The 13,867-nt window shown below is 38.8% G+C and overlaps 1 protein-coding gene across 39 annotated transcripts in view; it reads left to right on the top strand.

Moving 5' to 3' along the window:
• Rims2 (regulating synaptic membrane exocytosis 2) overlaps positions 1 to 13,867 on the top strand; it is a 472,086-nt gene that overhangs the window by 68,767 nt on the left and 389,452 nt on the right. For 23 of the 39 annotated variants that reach the window (XM_028879262.2, XM_028879269.2, XM_037197756.1 and 20 more), the window contains exons 2-3: positions 438 to 470; positions 873 to 959. The exons of the other annotated variants lie outside the window; for them this stretch is intronic. In XM_028879262.2, coding sequence (XP_028735095.1) covers positions 438 to 470; positions 873 to 959 — 120 coding nt within the window. The remainder of the gene's footprint in view (positions 1 to 437; positions 471 to 872; positions 960 to 13,867) is intronic. 39 annotated transcript variants of the gene reach the window in all.

Below are 13,867 nucleotides of genomic sequence, written 5' to 3' on the forward strand. Positions count from 1 at the left end.
AGTAGTGTGACTGCCTACCGTGTGTGACTGTAGTAGTGTGACTGCCTACCGTGTGTGTGTGACTGTAGTAGTGTGACTGCCTACCGTGTGTGTGTGACTGTAGTAGTGTGACTGCCTACCGTGTGTGTGTGTGACTGTAGTAGTGTGACTGCCTACCGTGTGTGTGTGACTATAGTAGTGTGACTGCCTACCGTGTGTGTGTGACTGTAGTAGTGTGACTGCCTACCGTGTGTGTGTGACTGTAGTAGTGTGACTGCCTACTGTGTGTGTGAGTGACTGTAGTAGTGTGACTGTAGTAATGTGACTGCCTACCGTGTGTGACTGTAGTAGTGTGACTGTAGTAGTGTGACTGCCTACCGTTGTATCTAACCACAAATATATAGGTAGAAATTGCTGCTTAGGACAGTGCACTCAGTTGTGCAAACTTATTTTTTTAGGATCAAAGAAGAGCACAAACCGCAGCCGACACAGTAAGTAACGTGTTCCGAGTGCAGCAGACGGCCGCTGCCCCTCCGCTTGCTGCACCTCCGACGGTATTAGCCTCCACTAATACTGGATGGCTGCAGCCGGTGTGTCTTCCGCTTTCTGACTCTCGGGCTTGGTAGACAGCTGCTGCAGCTTCTTACTCATCCACATAGTGACTGGATAGTTTCCTGCTGCCTGCTTGTGGACTAGTTAAGTGTCCAAACTTAATTTCCCTACTTCCTGATTGCCTGGTGATAATCGGAGCTCACATTTCCATTGGCTGTAGCTTTTCTGCCTTTCTGTGTGTGTGTTTTGCTTTTTTAAAGAAATTATTTTGGGTAGAAAACATTGAATCTACATTGTTATTCTTTTGGTTTTTCAGTCACATTATTTGCTTATTTAAACAGGTGGTTTCCCTTTAGTGGGATCACTGAACTGGTAAATAACGTTCTTCAGCCCCAGCAAAAACAACAAAATGAAAAGGAGCCCCAGACGTAAGTAAGCTGGTCTATATAGACTAGATATTATCTGTGATACATAATACACTGAAGAGTACGAATTTAAATTCTTCCCTTGGGATGAGTGTCCTCAGAGAGGGAAACTGGTCAGTAGCTCTGCCATTAGCTATTCCATGGAAATCTAAAAAGAAAACAAGGGCAGCTTAGAGGCTAGTGGAACAGAATAGGTAACTCCCTTGTTTAATATGAATATGTAAGCCACATTTTCCCAGAAAAAATATATTTCTCTAATAATATAGGATATTCTAGAGTATCTCTAAACAAAAATAGTAGAAGACAGTAAGAGGTATTAGCTCCTAAATTTGTTGTTTGGTCAAATAGTTTTGGATAAGTTGTTTTAAATGGTTAAGCAGATTTGTTTATTGTAATAATTCTGAGAACCTAAGTATGATTAGATCATAGCATTGTTAACTAAACTTATTTGACCACCAAATCCTGTTTTCACTGAATACTTTATTAGACAATAAAACATAATTTGGGAATACAGTAGTATATTCTAACAATGACTTGAAACATTAAAAACATATAGATTCCATTTCTTTTAGTTGTTAATAGATTTTAAAACATTTTAAAGAAGTTGTTACAGGTTATACCTATTATTAATTGCATAACAGAAAAGTGGACAAGTCATTTGAGCTTACAGCCTGTTGATCAAAATTTATTACGAGATCTTAACTACTTGCAGGGGAGTCTAAAATGTCTAACCATGTATGCAGGAAGAGAGGAAAACTCTAATGAGCAATAGAAATATCTACTATAATTAGTTCACATTTAATTTTTCATTTGTTTCTGATGGAAATTTTCTAAATGAATAGCTCTTGCAGTAAGAATAACTTGAATATTAGTTCCTATTTTAGTATTTTTCTTCAAAAATGCTGTAATGGCTTGGATTGACCGAATGTTAGGGTTAATATCATAATGGAAATCCAAACCTAGACGTGTATTCAGAAAGGACATTGCTGTCTCCAGTGATTTCAGGAAACTAGTCCTCTTTCATTTGGATAGAGGCTGTTTGCCTTATTTTTTTCATTTGTTTTATTCAAGAGCCGTTGGCTGTGTTTTTTCTAAAGATTATATGCTTGGGGGATTTCAAAGATTCTCCTGTCTCACGTCCCCTGAAAGGGGTTTTCGGTAGTGCAGGAAAAGTGGATTGTCTTTCTGGCTATCAAATAGGAATCCAAGGATCAATATTAAGCTTTTATCAAAGAGCTGATTGTTAAACAACCCCTCCCTCTCCGGTCTCGCCTCTCTCCTTCCCCCCTCTTCCTTTCTTCCTCTCTTCTCCTCCCCTCCTCCTCTCTTCTTTCTCCCACCTCTACTCTCCCTCCCTGCCCCCTCATTTTGTCTCCTCTTCTCTTTTTTCCCCTCTCTTGAATCTCCTCCTTTCATTTCTCTTCCGGAAGACTAGATCTTTTGATTCCAGGTCCAAGAGTTCCTTACTACTTGTATCTATTCAAGATTAGACAGTAATGGTTTTGCTTGTTTATGTAATATGTAACATAGCAGAATCTAGGATCAGAGATGAAAACTTAAAATAACAGAGCAGCCTGTTACTAATTCAGAAGAGATATGGTCCTTCAAAGTATTGATCATACTGTTTTGAAGGCTAATACCAGAGTAAATGGAAGACTTTGAAAATAGTGTAATTTTTGTCTGGGTGTGGTGGCACACGTCTTTAGGCAGTCAAAGGACAGAGGCAGACAGGTCTCTGGGAGTTAGCCTGGTCTACATGGCAAGTTCCAGGAAGCCAGAGCTGCATAATAGAGGCCCTCTCTCAAGAAAATAATGTTAATTTTACATTTCCTTTATTATTTCTATTTTTCTCTGAAGACTGATGATACTATTGGCAAAAGATCTTTCTTTCTAGACTCACTCACTGGTGCTTGACTGGTCATGGTCAAAGCAGTTGATAAGTAGTTGTGAGATGCTCCAAGCAGTTGCTGCACAGGTACAACATAGTTTTCATTCTGAATAATCTAAAATGACTGCACTTGTTGCGTACTTTTGAACCATCTGAATTTTGAACCATATAAATTCTTATATGAAGGAATAAATGGAAACTAATATGTTGTATTTGTCTCATGGTGCATACCTATAATTTCAGCACTGTAGTAGTATGACATAGCATAGATCATAGCAAGATCTTCTCTGAAAAGAAAGTATGAAAGTGCTACTTGCTATATTTATGCAAAGAAGGCATTTAGTGAGAGATGCAAAAATTGAAGATGTGCAGCGCATTGACTTGTTCTATAGTGACTGTATCTGGAAATGAGCATTGAGGCCAAGAAGCTGACTGTTCCCAGCCCCCATGCTCCTTTCCAGGAACAGTGCCTCCATCCTTGAGGTGAGGGTAACTTGTGTCCTGACCTCCACAATCCACTGTGTTCTACCTTGCATCATTATTTCTGTCTGTTCTTATTTAGGCTATACATTTTCCACAAGATATTTGTGAGATATATCAGTATGATTTGAAGTAGCTGTACATCATTTATTTGCTTTGCTGTATAGTACTTTGATATCTTAGTAGGTTTCATTTTATTTCCCTATTTAGTCTAAACTATTTTGTCTTAATTTGTAGTTTTTTTTTTTTTTTTTTGCTATTAGTAGTGCTGCTTTATACATCTTGATGACATTATTTTTTCCAGTTACCCTGGAGGATAATTTTATAGTTATTTGTAAAAGTAAGTATTTTAGCTAATGAAAGATACTTTCAAACATTAAAGTTGCTTACTGTCAGGGTGTTTATCTCCATTTTGTCCCTGGTTTATCTGATAATGCTACATGTGCGGTTCACTGAGCATGCCTGAACACTTGAGGATTTAGTGACTCAGCATATGGCCTAGGAGAGAGCAGGAAAGGCAAGCAAAGAAGCTTGCAGAGGAGTGACAGGATTTATGCTGTGTCACGTTCCTGCACTGTGTGAAGTAACTCAAGCTTCATAGTTTGTCTCTGCTCTATGGGACTTGGGGGAATGGAGCCGATAAATGAGGTGGACCAAAGTCTCATGCAATAGCCAACTTTATTGAAAGCGTCAGACAATTTGTACTTTGAGGGTTAAGAGGAGTCATGTGAGTCTAATCACAAGGACAAGCCACATGTGGCAAAAACATGTTTTTCCATAGAGACATATAAACAAATAGCAATAGCCAGTTGTAATGAATAATCTGAAGTAAACTCACTCCTATTGGCTGCACCCAAGGGGCATGAAACCATATTCCAAAAACAATTCTGTGCTTTGAAGAAACTGAGGTCACACGTTTGTCTTGTCTACTTTTGGAGTTTTTTCACAAGCACTCAGAATTCTCCTCGTACGACTCCATTCTTGGACTGTGTTCTGATAATAGTTAATTATGTTGACTATGATTAACTATGACGAAGTCATACCAATTTTTAGAAATGCCAACAATGTCATCAGAGTTTTATTTATTTTTTAAAGGCATGATATTTTATATAGGAGGCTGGGCATAAAAGCATTTTACTCCTTAATTTCTCCTTTCTTCTTTACATTCTTTTTTTTAAAAGAAGCGTTTTGTCTGTGCCCCCAGTGGCCTCAGAATGAGTTCATCTCCTTCTAAGATGCAAAGTTGAGTTTGTTAAGTAATGAAAGTTTCGGAGAAGCTATGAACACACTTTCCCTATTAGTCAAGAAGGATTATGTATATATTGAAGACAGGTTGTGCTCTCATTATAATCACAAGCAGAAAGTATTTTTTATTTATTTTTAATCCCAGTCTCTAATTTTGTGAATAGATAAATGCTCCAGAAATTTTATATCTAATGATTATATGCACATTGTTATGAGCTTGACTTTAATGACTTCAGTTTAATTACTTTTCAGATGTTATGGTAACATAATAAATTGAGAAGCAGAAGTATACTGGTTCACTCCTATCATTGGGAGGCTGAGGCAAGAGAATCCCAAGTTTGAAGGTAGCCTGGATTTTCTAGCAAAGTCTTATCTCAAAAAACAAAAAACAAAAACAAAACAAAACAAAAAAAAAACAGAGCTGGAGAAGCAAGGTCTTTATATTAATGAGATGTATTTAAGAGAAAAGAGGATCAGAGAGTTTGCTGTGAGGTTGTGTTTCCTAGTAATGTCCCAACGCCACCAATAAAGTCTCACCACATGAGAGCCCAAATGTGAGCTGAATAAGGAAGGATACCACAATCGGACATGTCAAAGTGGATGGGAAAAAGCCCATGAGGCCTCAACCCTACACAAAGAACTACAGGCAACTGAGGAGTGAGAGTGGGAGAGGTGGTCCTCCCAGGGAGGAGCACAGCAATTGGTCATCCAGTGCCAAACAGGCAGCCCATGAAACATACATACAAGTAACATATGGCCTGAACCTGTTACATGTGGTCTGTATATGTATACACATGTACATACATATGTGTGTGAAATAACATCTAGTGGAAAAAGTGGCCATGAACTTAAAGTCAGGGAACTGTATATGGGGGATTTGGAGGGAGGAAAGAAGGGACAAATGTAATTATAATACCATAAAAAGAAAAAAGCATAGTGTTAGTAGAGAATGTTATGTGACTTGATATGAATATTTTTCAGTCTTAAAAATTGTTTTTTAATTTGAGAATTTCATACAATATATTTTGATCATATTCTTTCCCCTCCTCCAACTCTCCCAGAGTCTCTTTCCACACCAGCTTCATGCTTTTTTGTCTTTCTTAAGGAAAACAAACAAACACACACACAATCAAAATGACAAAGACCAAAAAGCACAAAATGTCATGAAATTCATTGTGTGATCATCATCTACTTCTGGGCATCGCGCCATTACTGGAGTTTGGTTGTTATACTCAGTATCATTCCATTGAAAAAAGCAATTTTCCCTCTTCCAGCAGCTGCCAATTGCAGAGAGTTTCTGACTAGAGATGGGACTTTATGCCACTCCCCTTTTCCTTGCTGGCATTCTGTCTGGCTTGAACATTACACAGTACATGCTGTTTCTGTCTCTGTGAATTCATGTGTGCATCAGCCCTATTGTGTCTTAAAAATACTTTTTTTCTTGATGTTGTCCACTGCCTCTGGCTCTTGAAATTTTTGGATTCCTTATTCTGCATAGATTTTAGAGCCTTGAAGGGATAAAGACATCCCATTTAGGGCTAATTGTTCCAAAGTTTCTCACTTTCTTCTCACTGTCTAGTTGTGGGTCTCTGTGTTAATTACCCTGTAAAGCAAGAAGAAGCTTCTCTGATAAGATTCATAATAATGGTAGGTTTTCCCCTGGATGTAGTCATATGTTTCTCCTGTTCCACCTGGCACCAAAGTCCCACAGCTGCTTATAAAATAATCACGCAGAGGCTTAATATTAATTATCAATTGTATGGCAGGTTTCTCGCTAGCTAGCTCTTATAACTTAACCCATTTCTGTTTATCTATAAGTTGCCATGTGGCTGTGACTTACTGGTATTTTCACCTCTCCTGGAGGTTTAAGATTTAGCATTTGAATGATTGTTCAATTTCTTCTACCTTGTCTTCAAGACCTGAAGTTCTGTCTTCTAATTCATTCAGTCTGTTGGTGAGACTTTTCCTTTGGACTTTTAAAATGATTTCCTGAGTCTTTCAGTTTTGTTTTTATTTCAGTTTGGCTTTTTTGTGGTGATTCTGTTTCTTTGTTAAATTCTATTTTCATATATGGACTGTTTTCCTTATCATTCTGTTGTGTGTTTTCAAGGTCTTCATTCAGTCATTTATTCTTATCCTCTCTTTAAGGTCCTTGAACATAATCATAGTTGGTATTTTGAAAGCTTTGTCTTGTACTATCTTCTGTTGGGTTTATCTAAATTGTTTTATTGCCAATAATGACTCGAGTGTCAGATGTTGGAGTGAAAACCTGATAGATAAAAGAAGCAGCGAAGGAGTGACTAGTTGATCTTCTTCCCATACTTCCCAGATCTAAAAGGACCTTGAAGCTTTCAAAGCCTCTCCCCACTCTTTTCTGTGCCTCTCTATTGTGTCCTGGGTCCTCCAAAGTCTGTCTCTGTGGGCAATTCTTGTCAACTAGTTGCTGGCTCCGCCCCCCTGATCCAAGTTTAACTTTAATTAACACAGTTTCAGAGTGGTCATTGTGTGATCAAATATCTTGAAACATGCTTTAGCTAAATTGCTTTTCTCAGCAAATCTTATAATAGGAGTAGTGGCTTCTGGAGGAGAAATATTATCTTGGTTGTTGGTGTTTGTGATTTTGGGATGGGATCTGGATGTCTGAAGTTAATGATGTTTTTGGTGTTACTTGGTGTAGATAATCTGATCGTGCCTTTGTTTGGTGGGTGTTTGGGTCTTTTTGTTCTTTCTCCAATCTTTCAGTTTGTGTGGGGCAGCTGAATGATGCTTGGTTTTCAGTGTTGGGGCCACGGTGGATTTCAGGGTTTAGACTTTGTTTCTAGATTGGTGTAGTAGATAGGTGGCTGATGTTGTAGTTGGAACTCTGGGTTCTGACTTCAGTCAGTCCCATTTAGGGTGCAGGGGGAGGGCTGGGTGGTAGGCTAGCAGATGGGATAAGAGGACTGACCTTGAGAATTTTTTTTTTTGGTATTATCTCATATATTACATCCTGACCTCAGTTTCCCCTCTCCACAGCCTCCCTCCCCATCTACTCTGTCTCCATTTCCCTTCAGGAAAGGGCAGGCCTCCCAGGGATATCAACCAAACATGGCATATCAAGTTGCACTAAGAAGGCATCTTCCCTGCCCTCTAGTATTAAGGATACAATCCAGTAGGAGGAAAGGGTCCCAAAAAGCAGGCAAAAGAGTCAGAGACAGCCCCTGCTCTTACTGTTAGGAGTCCCACAAGAAGACCAAGCTACACAACCGTGACATATATGCAGAGGGCTTAGGTCAGACCCATGCAGGTTCCTTGGTTGTCATTTCGGTCTGTGTGAGCCCCTATGAGCCCAGGTTCATTGATTCTGTGGGTTTTCTTGTGGCGTCCTTGACCCCTCTGGCTCCTACAATCCTTACCCCTCTTCTGCAGGATTCCCTAAGCTCTGCCTAATGTTTGGCTGTGGGTCTCTACATTGGTTTCTATCAGTTGCTAGATGAAGCCTCTTTGATGGCGATTATTCTAGGCTCCTGTCTATGAGTATAGCAGACTATCACTAGGAATCATTTTATTGTCTTTTTTTTGGGGGGGGGCTGGTAATGTTTGGTTCTACTCTAGGTTTCTGGGCTATCCAGCCTTTGGTTCCTGGCCTGTAGCCTCTGGTTCCTGGTCCTCCAGGTAGTGTCAGCAGTGGGTTCCCTCTCATGGCATGGGTCTCAAGCTGGACCAGTCATTTGTTGGCCACTCCCACAATTTCTGTGCCACCTTTACCCTAGCATATCTTGCAGGAGGACAAATGTAGATGGAAGGTTTTGTGGCTGAGGTGGGGTCCCACTCCCTCCACCAGAAGTCTTGCTTGGTTACAGGAGATGGCCAGTTCAGGCTCTGTGTCTTGCTTGGTTACAGGAGATGGCCGGTTCCGGCTCTGTGTCTTGCCTAGTTACAGGAGATGGCCGGTTCAGGCTCTGTGTCTCCTGTTACTAGGAATCTTAGCTTGTAGATTCCTAGGAGTTTACATTACACTAGGTTTCTAGCTCATCCCTGAGATGCCCCCAATTCCAGTTGTCTCTCCCAGTACACTCTCCTTCCATCTTCCCTGCACCCAACCCTTACTGTTCCTGGGCATCTCTTAAGTAGGGTTCTGTGTTGCTCCATATGGCCCAGGCCTTGAGACTCAGTGGTTGGGGAGATGCTGAAAGAAGGGAAGGAGTGTGATGGGGAGACTGGCTCTGGGGATTCCTACCCGAAGTCCTCAGTGTAGCACCGGGCCTCTGCTCCAGTCAGTCCCAGACTGGTGCAGTGCAAAGGTGCATGGTAGGCGTGTAAGCTGGTCACCGGAAATGACTTGGGGATCTGTTAAAGAGAGGTTGGGGTTTGGGTTCCTGTGGTCGCTGTCTTGCACCCAGGCTGATCATTATATTGGTAGCCTAAATTCAATGGAATATCTGATTCATTTCAGATCATTTTGTAAAATATTTTCACAGTGACTTACTGATTTCTCTAGTGCGATGTCAAAAACGAGGGTAGATATGTAATAATCTAGGAAATAGTCCTGTGCATGCAATTAGATATTCTAAGTTGCCTTTCTCGAGTCTGCTTTTCTGTGTTTTTATTCTCTCCTGATGTATGTCTTATTCAAAAATGCACATTCTTCCTACTGCCTGAATTTTCATCTGCTTTTATGTTTTGCATATGAAAAACTCAAAGTAGAAATTAATTCCTCACTTGAGACCTACTATACTCACCTTCCAAGAACAGGATGTTTAAAAGCTAAAGAATGTCCCTTTTCTGTGAAGTCATGCTAATACTATTTACAATTAATTTCTGTTTTCTAGAACCAGTTTTTTTTTTTTTTTACATTTATTTTGTGGGTGTTTCAGTTAATTTTTAGTTTGCTTATATGGCTGTCCAATATCCATAAACCATGTCTCTTATTTTACTCTTGACAAGAACTAGGTTATGTTCAAGTTTACATGTTTTGTTCCACCTACCAAAGAGGTTATATACAATGTTACTTATTAATCCAAGCATTCAATAAGTATTTATTGACAAGTTGGCTATGGAACATATATTATTAAGCTAGTCACTGGGGTAAAATTGAGAGCAAAACAAAAATCTCCATGGATTTTTTTCATTACACAAGTAGGGGTAATCAGAAAGTTGTGTCATGAACAAAACGTGCAGCTGTGATAAATGCACTATGTTCTGATGCTTTGGAAAGTCTAATGGAGAGGTTTGACCCAGTCGCTGAAGCTAGGGAATGCATTCCTAAGGAAGTAACATTGAAGTGCTGCAGGAACACTGAAGGAGGGGTAGAAGGAGAGCATCATGGTTCTGTTAGCTCTGGGGAATTGTTGGGGAACGTTCTTTTACTTTCCCCATAACTACATGTAGAACATGGAGATAGTTTGGTTGTTATATTAACGTCTATAGATGATGCTATCTTAAAAGAAATAAAATGAACTAGGAAGGAAATAGTTTAAACTGAAATAGAGGTTAGTTCATAGACTTCTGGATACTTGATTATGAATTAAAGCACAAAATTTTGAGATAAAATATTAGTGGCAAAACCATTGTTATTTTTGAGAATTAGCAATAAATGGAAACCCTAGTGAGTAGGAAGATTCAATGTTCTAAAGATGTCAGTTGTCCTCAAACTAATCTATAATACAATGCAATGGCAGTGATAAGCTCACTATGATTTTCATGGAAATGGATAAGAGCATCATAGTGTTTTATGGAAGTAAAATGTTTTACCAATAGTAAAATCTTTTCAACAGAGAAGAAGAAAGAGACTGAACTATTTTTACCTTTTAACTATTTTAACTATTAGATTTCAAAAACAGTTACAAAGCCCGATATCTTAGTTACTTTTCTACTGCTGTGACAAAATGCCATAGCTCATAAGAGAAAGTGTTTAACTGGGTTTACAGTTTTAGAGGGTTAGAGTCCATGATGGCCAAGCAAAGGCATGATGGCAGGCTCAACGGAGAGCTCACATCTTGATCCACAGCAGAAGGCAGAGAATACACTGAAGATTGCAGGAGGCTTTTGAAGCCTTAAATCCCACCTCCATGACACAGCTCTTACAACAAAGTCACACCTTCTAATCCTTCCTAAACAGGCTCATCAACTAGGGACCAAGGATTCAAACATGAGCCTGTGGGGGAAGCCACCCAAAGTGCTGTATATCAGGGATGGATAGATTTCTTTCCCCTCTTCAAGTCATCTCTATAATTCAGAGTAGGTATTCTAATTTGAGTCTTTATAAATTGATGTGGCAAAGAACTCTCATTTTTTTTATTTTGAACTATAATATACTGCTTGAAGAAAATGGTTACTTTTATTGTTTCTATAACAGTACTAGACAGAAACAACCTAAGGGAGAATGCATTAATTTTGGTTCATGGTTTCAGAAGGTTTAGTCCTTGTTTGCTTGGCCGTATCCATCATGTGGACAGAACATGGCAGTGGGGGGATATGGCAGAGGTTACATACCTCATGGCAGGCAGATGGGTTGGTGTAGGGCTCAAGGAAGAAGAAGAGAGGAGGGAAGGAGGAAGGGATCAAAAGAAGATGCTCTCAATATCCTTTAGGACAGTGGTTCTCAACCTGCCTAGTGCTGTGACCCTTTAATAAAGCTCATATTGTACTGATCCCAACCATTAAATTATTTTCATTGCTACTTCATAACTGTAATTTTGCTACGGTTATGAATTGTAATGTTAGTACCTGATATGCAGGATATCTGATATGCAACCCCTAAAAGGGGTTGGATGCACAGGTTGAGAACCACTACTTTAGGATCTACTCCTCATGGCCAGCATTTTTCAGCTAGGCCCTACCTTCCAACGTTTTGATAACCTCCACAAGTGTTTCCTCAGCTAAGGACCAGACATTCAGTGCAAGATCCTTTTGGGACAAAACTTCATATCTCAATCATAACAAAAATATATCATCTACAAACTACCTCAAAATAATCCAAAGGCTGTATATCTGTATCTTATAGAGATTATATGATGAGTCTCAGAAAAGGGAGAAAATAAATTTAACATCAGTCTAGAAATAGGAAAAGGTGTGAGTTCACCATCGAAAGTGAAGTTTTAAGGAGCAAGCCTGCCACAGATGCCTTTTAAAGCAGTAATGTAAATGATTGGTTTGTGGAGAGCTTAAAGACACATGTATAAATAACCACAATAAAACTATGAGACTGGGAAAGATTTCAAGGAATAGCAGTAAACACGAATTTATAGGATCTGTTAATCCACAGGAATAACATTTACTTTAGAAAATACTGAATTTGATGACTTCTTTTTTTTTTTTTTTTAGATTTATTTATTTATTATGTATACAGTATTCTGCCTGCATGTATACCTACAGGCCAGAAGAGGGCACCAGATCTCATTATGTGTGGTTGTAAGCCACCATGTGGTTGCTGGGAATTGAACTCAGGACCTCTGGAAGAACAGCCAGTGCTCTTAACTTCTGAGCCATCTCTCCAGCCCTGATGACTTCTTTAGTGATGAATATTGATGTAGAACATACACAAAACTTTGGATTATTAAGCTTTTCTGAAATAATAAAAATTACCAACACTTCAAAATTTATGCATTATTGTGTATAACTTAAATATTAGTTTATAAAGTGCTTTTTAATAGAATATAGTGTCTTTGACTATTGAAATTTGCTAAACTTGGATTGTACATAAAGTTTTAGTGGAATATATCCTAGCTCATTTATTTGCACATTATCTATGGCTGCCTTTATGTCTCAGTGATAAGTTGTGATAAAGATTGTACGGCCCACATGCCTAAAATATTATGCAGCCCTTTGCAATGTGTGGTAACTTTCTAATCTGCCTTTCTAGAAAGTTATATATTAAAATTTATCTATGTAAGATCTCTTGGACCTTTCAATGTATTATTGCAAGTTTGGTTTTGACAGTGTTGTTCTGGAGTAAAAGTAGACACTGCTCCCAGTGAAATACAGCACAGTGTCCATCAATGTAAGTGTGCATCTTAATATATGATAGGCTGATCGCACAAATTGGTGGAAGAGAGATTAACTACTTAAGAAATGATGATGGGCAAATAGAATCTCTATATAAAGAATATTGAGATTAAATCAATGTTAAAATTTTAAATCAATGTTAAAAAAATTTTATAAAATCTTTTACATTGTTTTGTGTTTCATATCTTATAATCCAAACACACATTTCAGATCGAATAAAAGCTTAGCTGTGAGAAGTAAAATTATAAGGCTATTTAGAAGAGACTGGAGAATTTATGACTAACACAGGTGAATGCACATGGATGTATCTGTGTGTACATACATGCCTACACACAAACACACATGTGCACACACACACACACACACACACACACACGCAGCAGTTAAATCACAGTGATGAAGGAAGAAATTGGTATATTGAGTACTGCAAAATAAGCAATTAGACCACAAACTTGGAGAAGATTTTGCTATGTTTAAATTTATAAAGGATAATATGTAAGATATCTATGATACTCCTTCAGACCAGGAAGAAAAATATAGGAAGCCATATCCATAGTGTTTGTTAAAAGATCTGAGTAAGCAGTTGATATGAGTAGCAGTCCGTTTGAGTGAACTTCATCAGAAACTAGAAAAGTGTCTTGTTCTTTGGGCCTACTGGTTAGAATCTAATACTCTCACTGCTGTGGTTCAGGTATGATTTCAGGTTGGGGAGTCTTCCTTCTGTTAGGTATAATAGCACCCACCTCAGTCTTATCACTTGGGAATCGGAGCAGGAAGTTCTTGAGTTCTAGGCCAGCCTGGGATACACAGATGATGGGGTAGGTAGGTAGGTAGGCAGGCAGGCAGGCAGGCAGGCAGGCAGGTAGGTAGGTAGATAGGTAGGTAGGTAGATGCGCAGAGAGATATAGGACTAGAGAGAGAACTATGAATCGAAGGCAGAGAGAACAGGTCACGATGCATTCTGATGTATGTAAGGACTGAAAGAAAGACAGGATGACTTTAAAGGAGAGAAGAAATAATGTCAAACCCGGGGTTAAAGATGTCGACTTGTACCTTGTGCTGTCGTATGTCACTTCACAGTGGGGTTATGAGAAATGTATGATAGATGATGTCATCACTCTACAAATATCATATGGTATATTACACAAACTTACTCTGTACCTAGGCTATGTTATAACTTCATGGAACTCCCATTATATGTGCAGCTCATCGTTGCTTGAGGCATCATCATTTGGCACATGACTGTACATTCAAGACTTTGTAGGTCATTATAATAGTCGAGTTAACAATGAGCATATTATTTAATTTTCAC

The sequence above is a fragment of the Peromyscus leucopus genome, chromosome 20, assembly GCF_004664715.2.
Source record: "Peromyscus leucopus breed LL Stock chromosome 20, UCI_PerLeu_2.1, whole genome shotgun sequence".
Classification (NCBI taxonomy): domain Eukaryota; kingdom Metazoa; phylum Chordata; class Mammalia; order Rodentia; family Cricetidae; genus Peromyscus; species Peromyscus leucopus.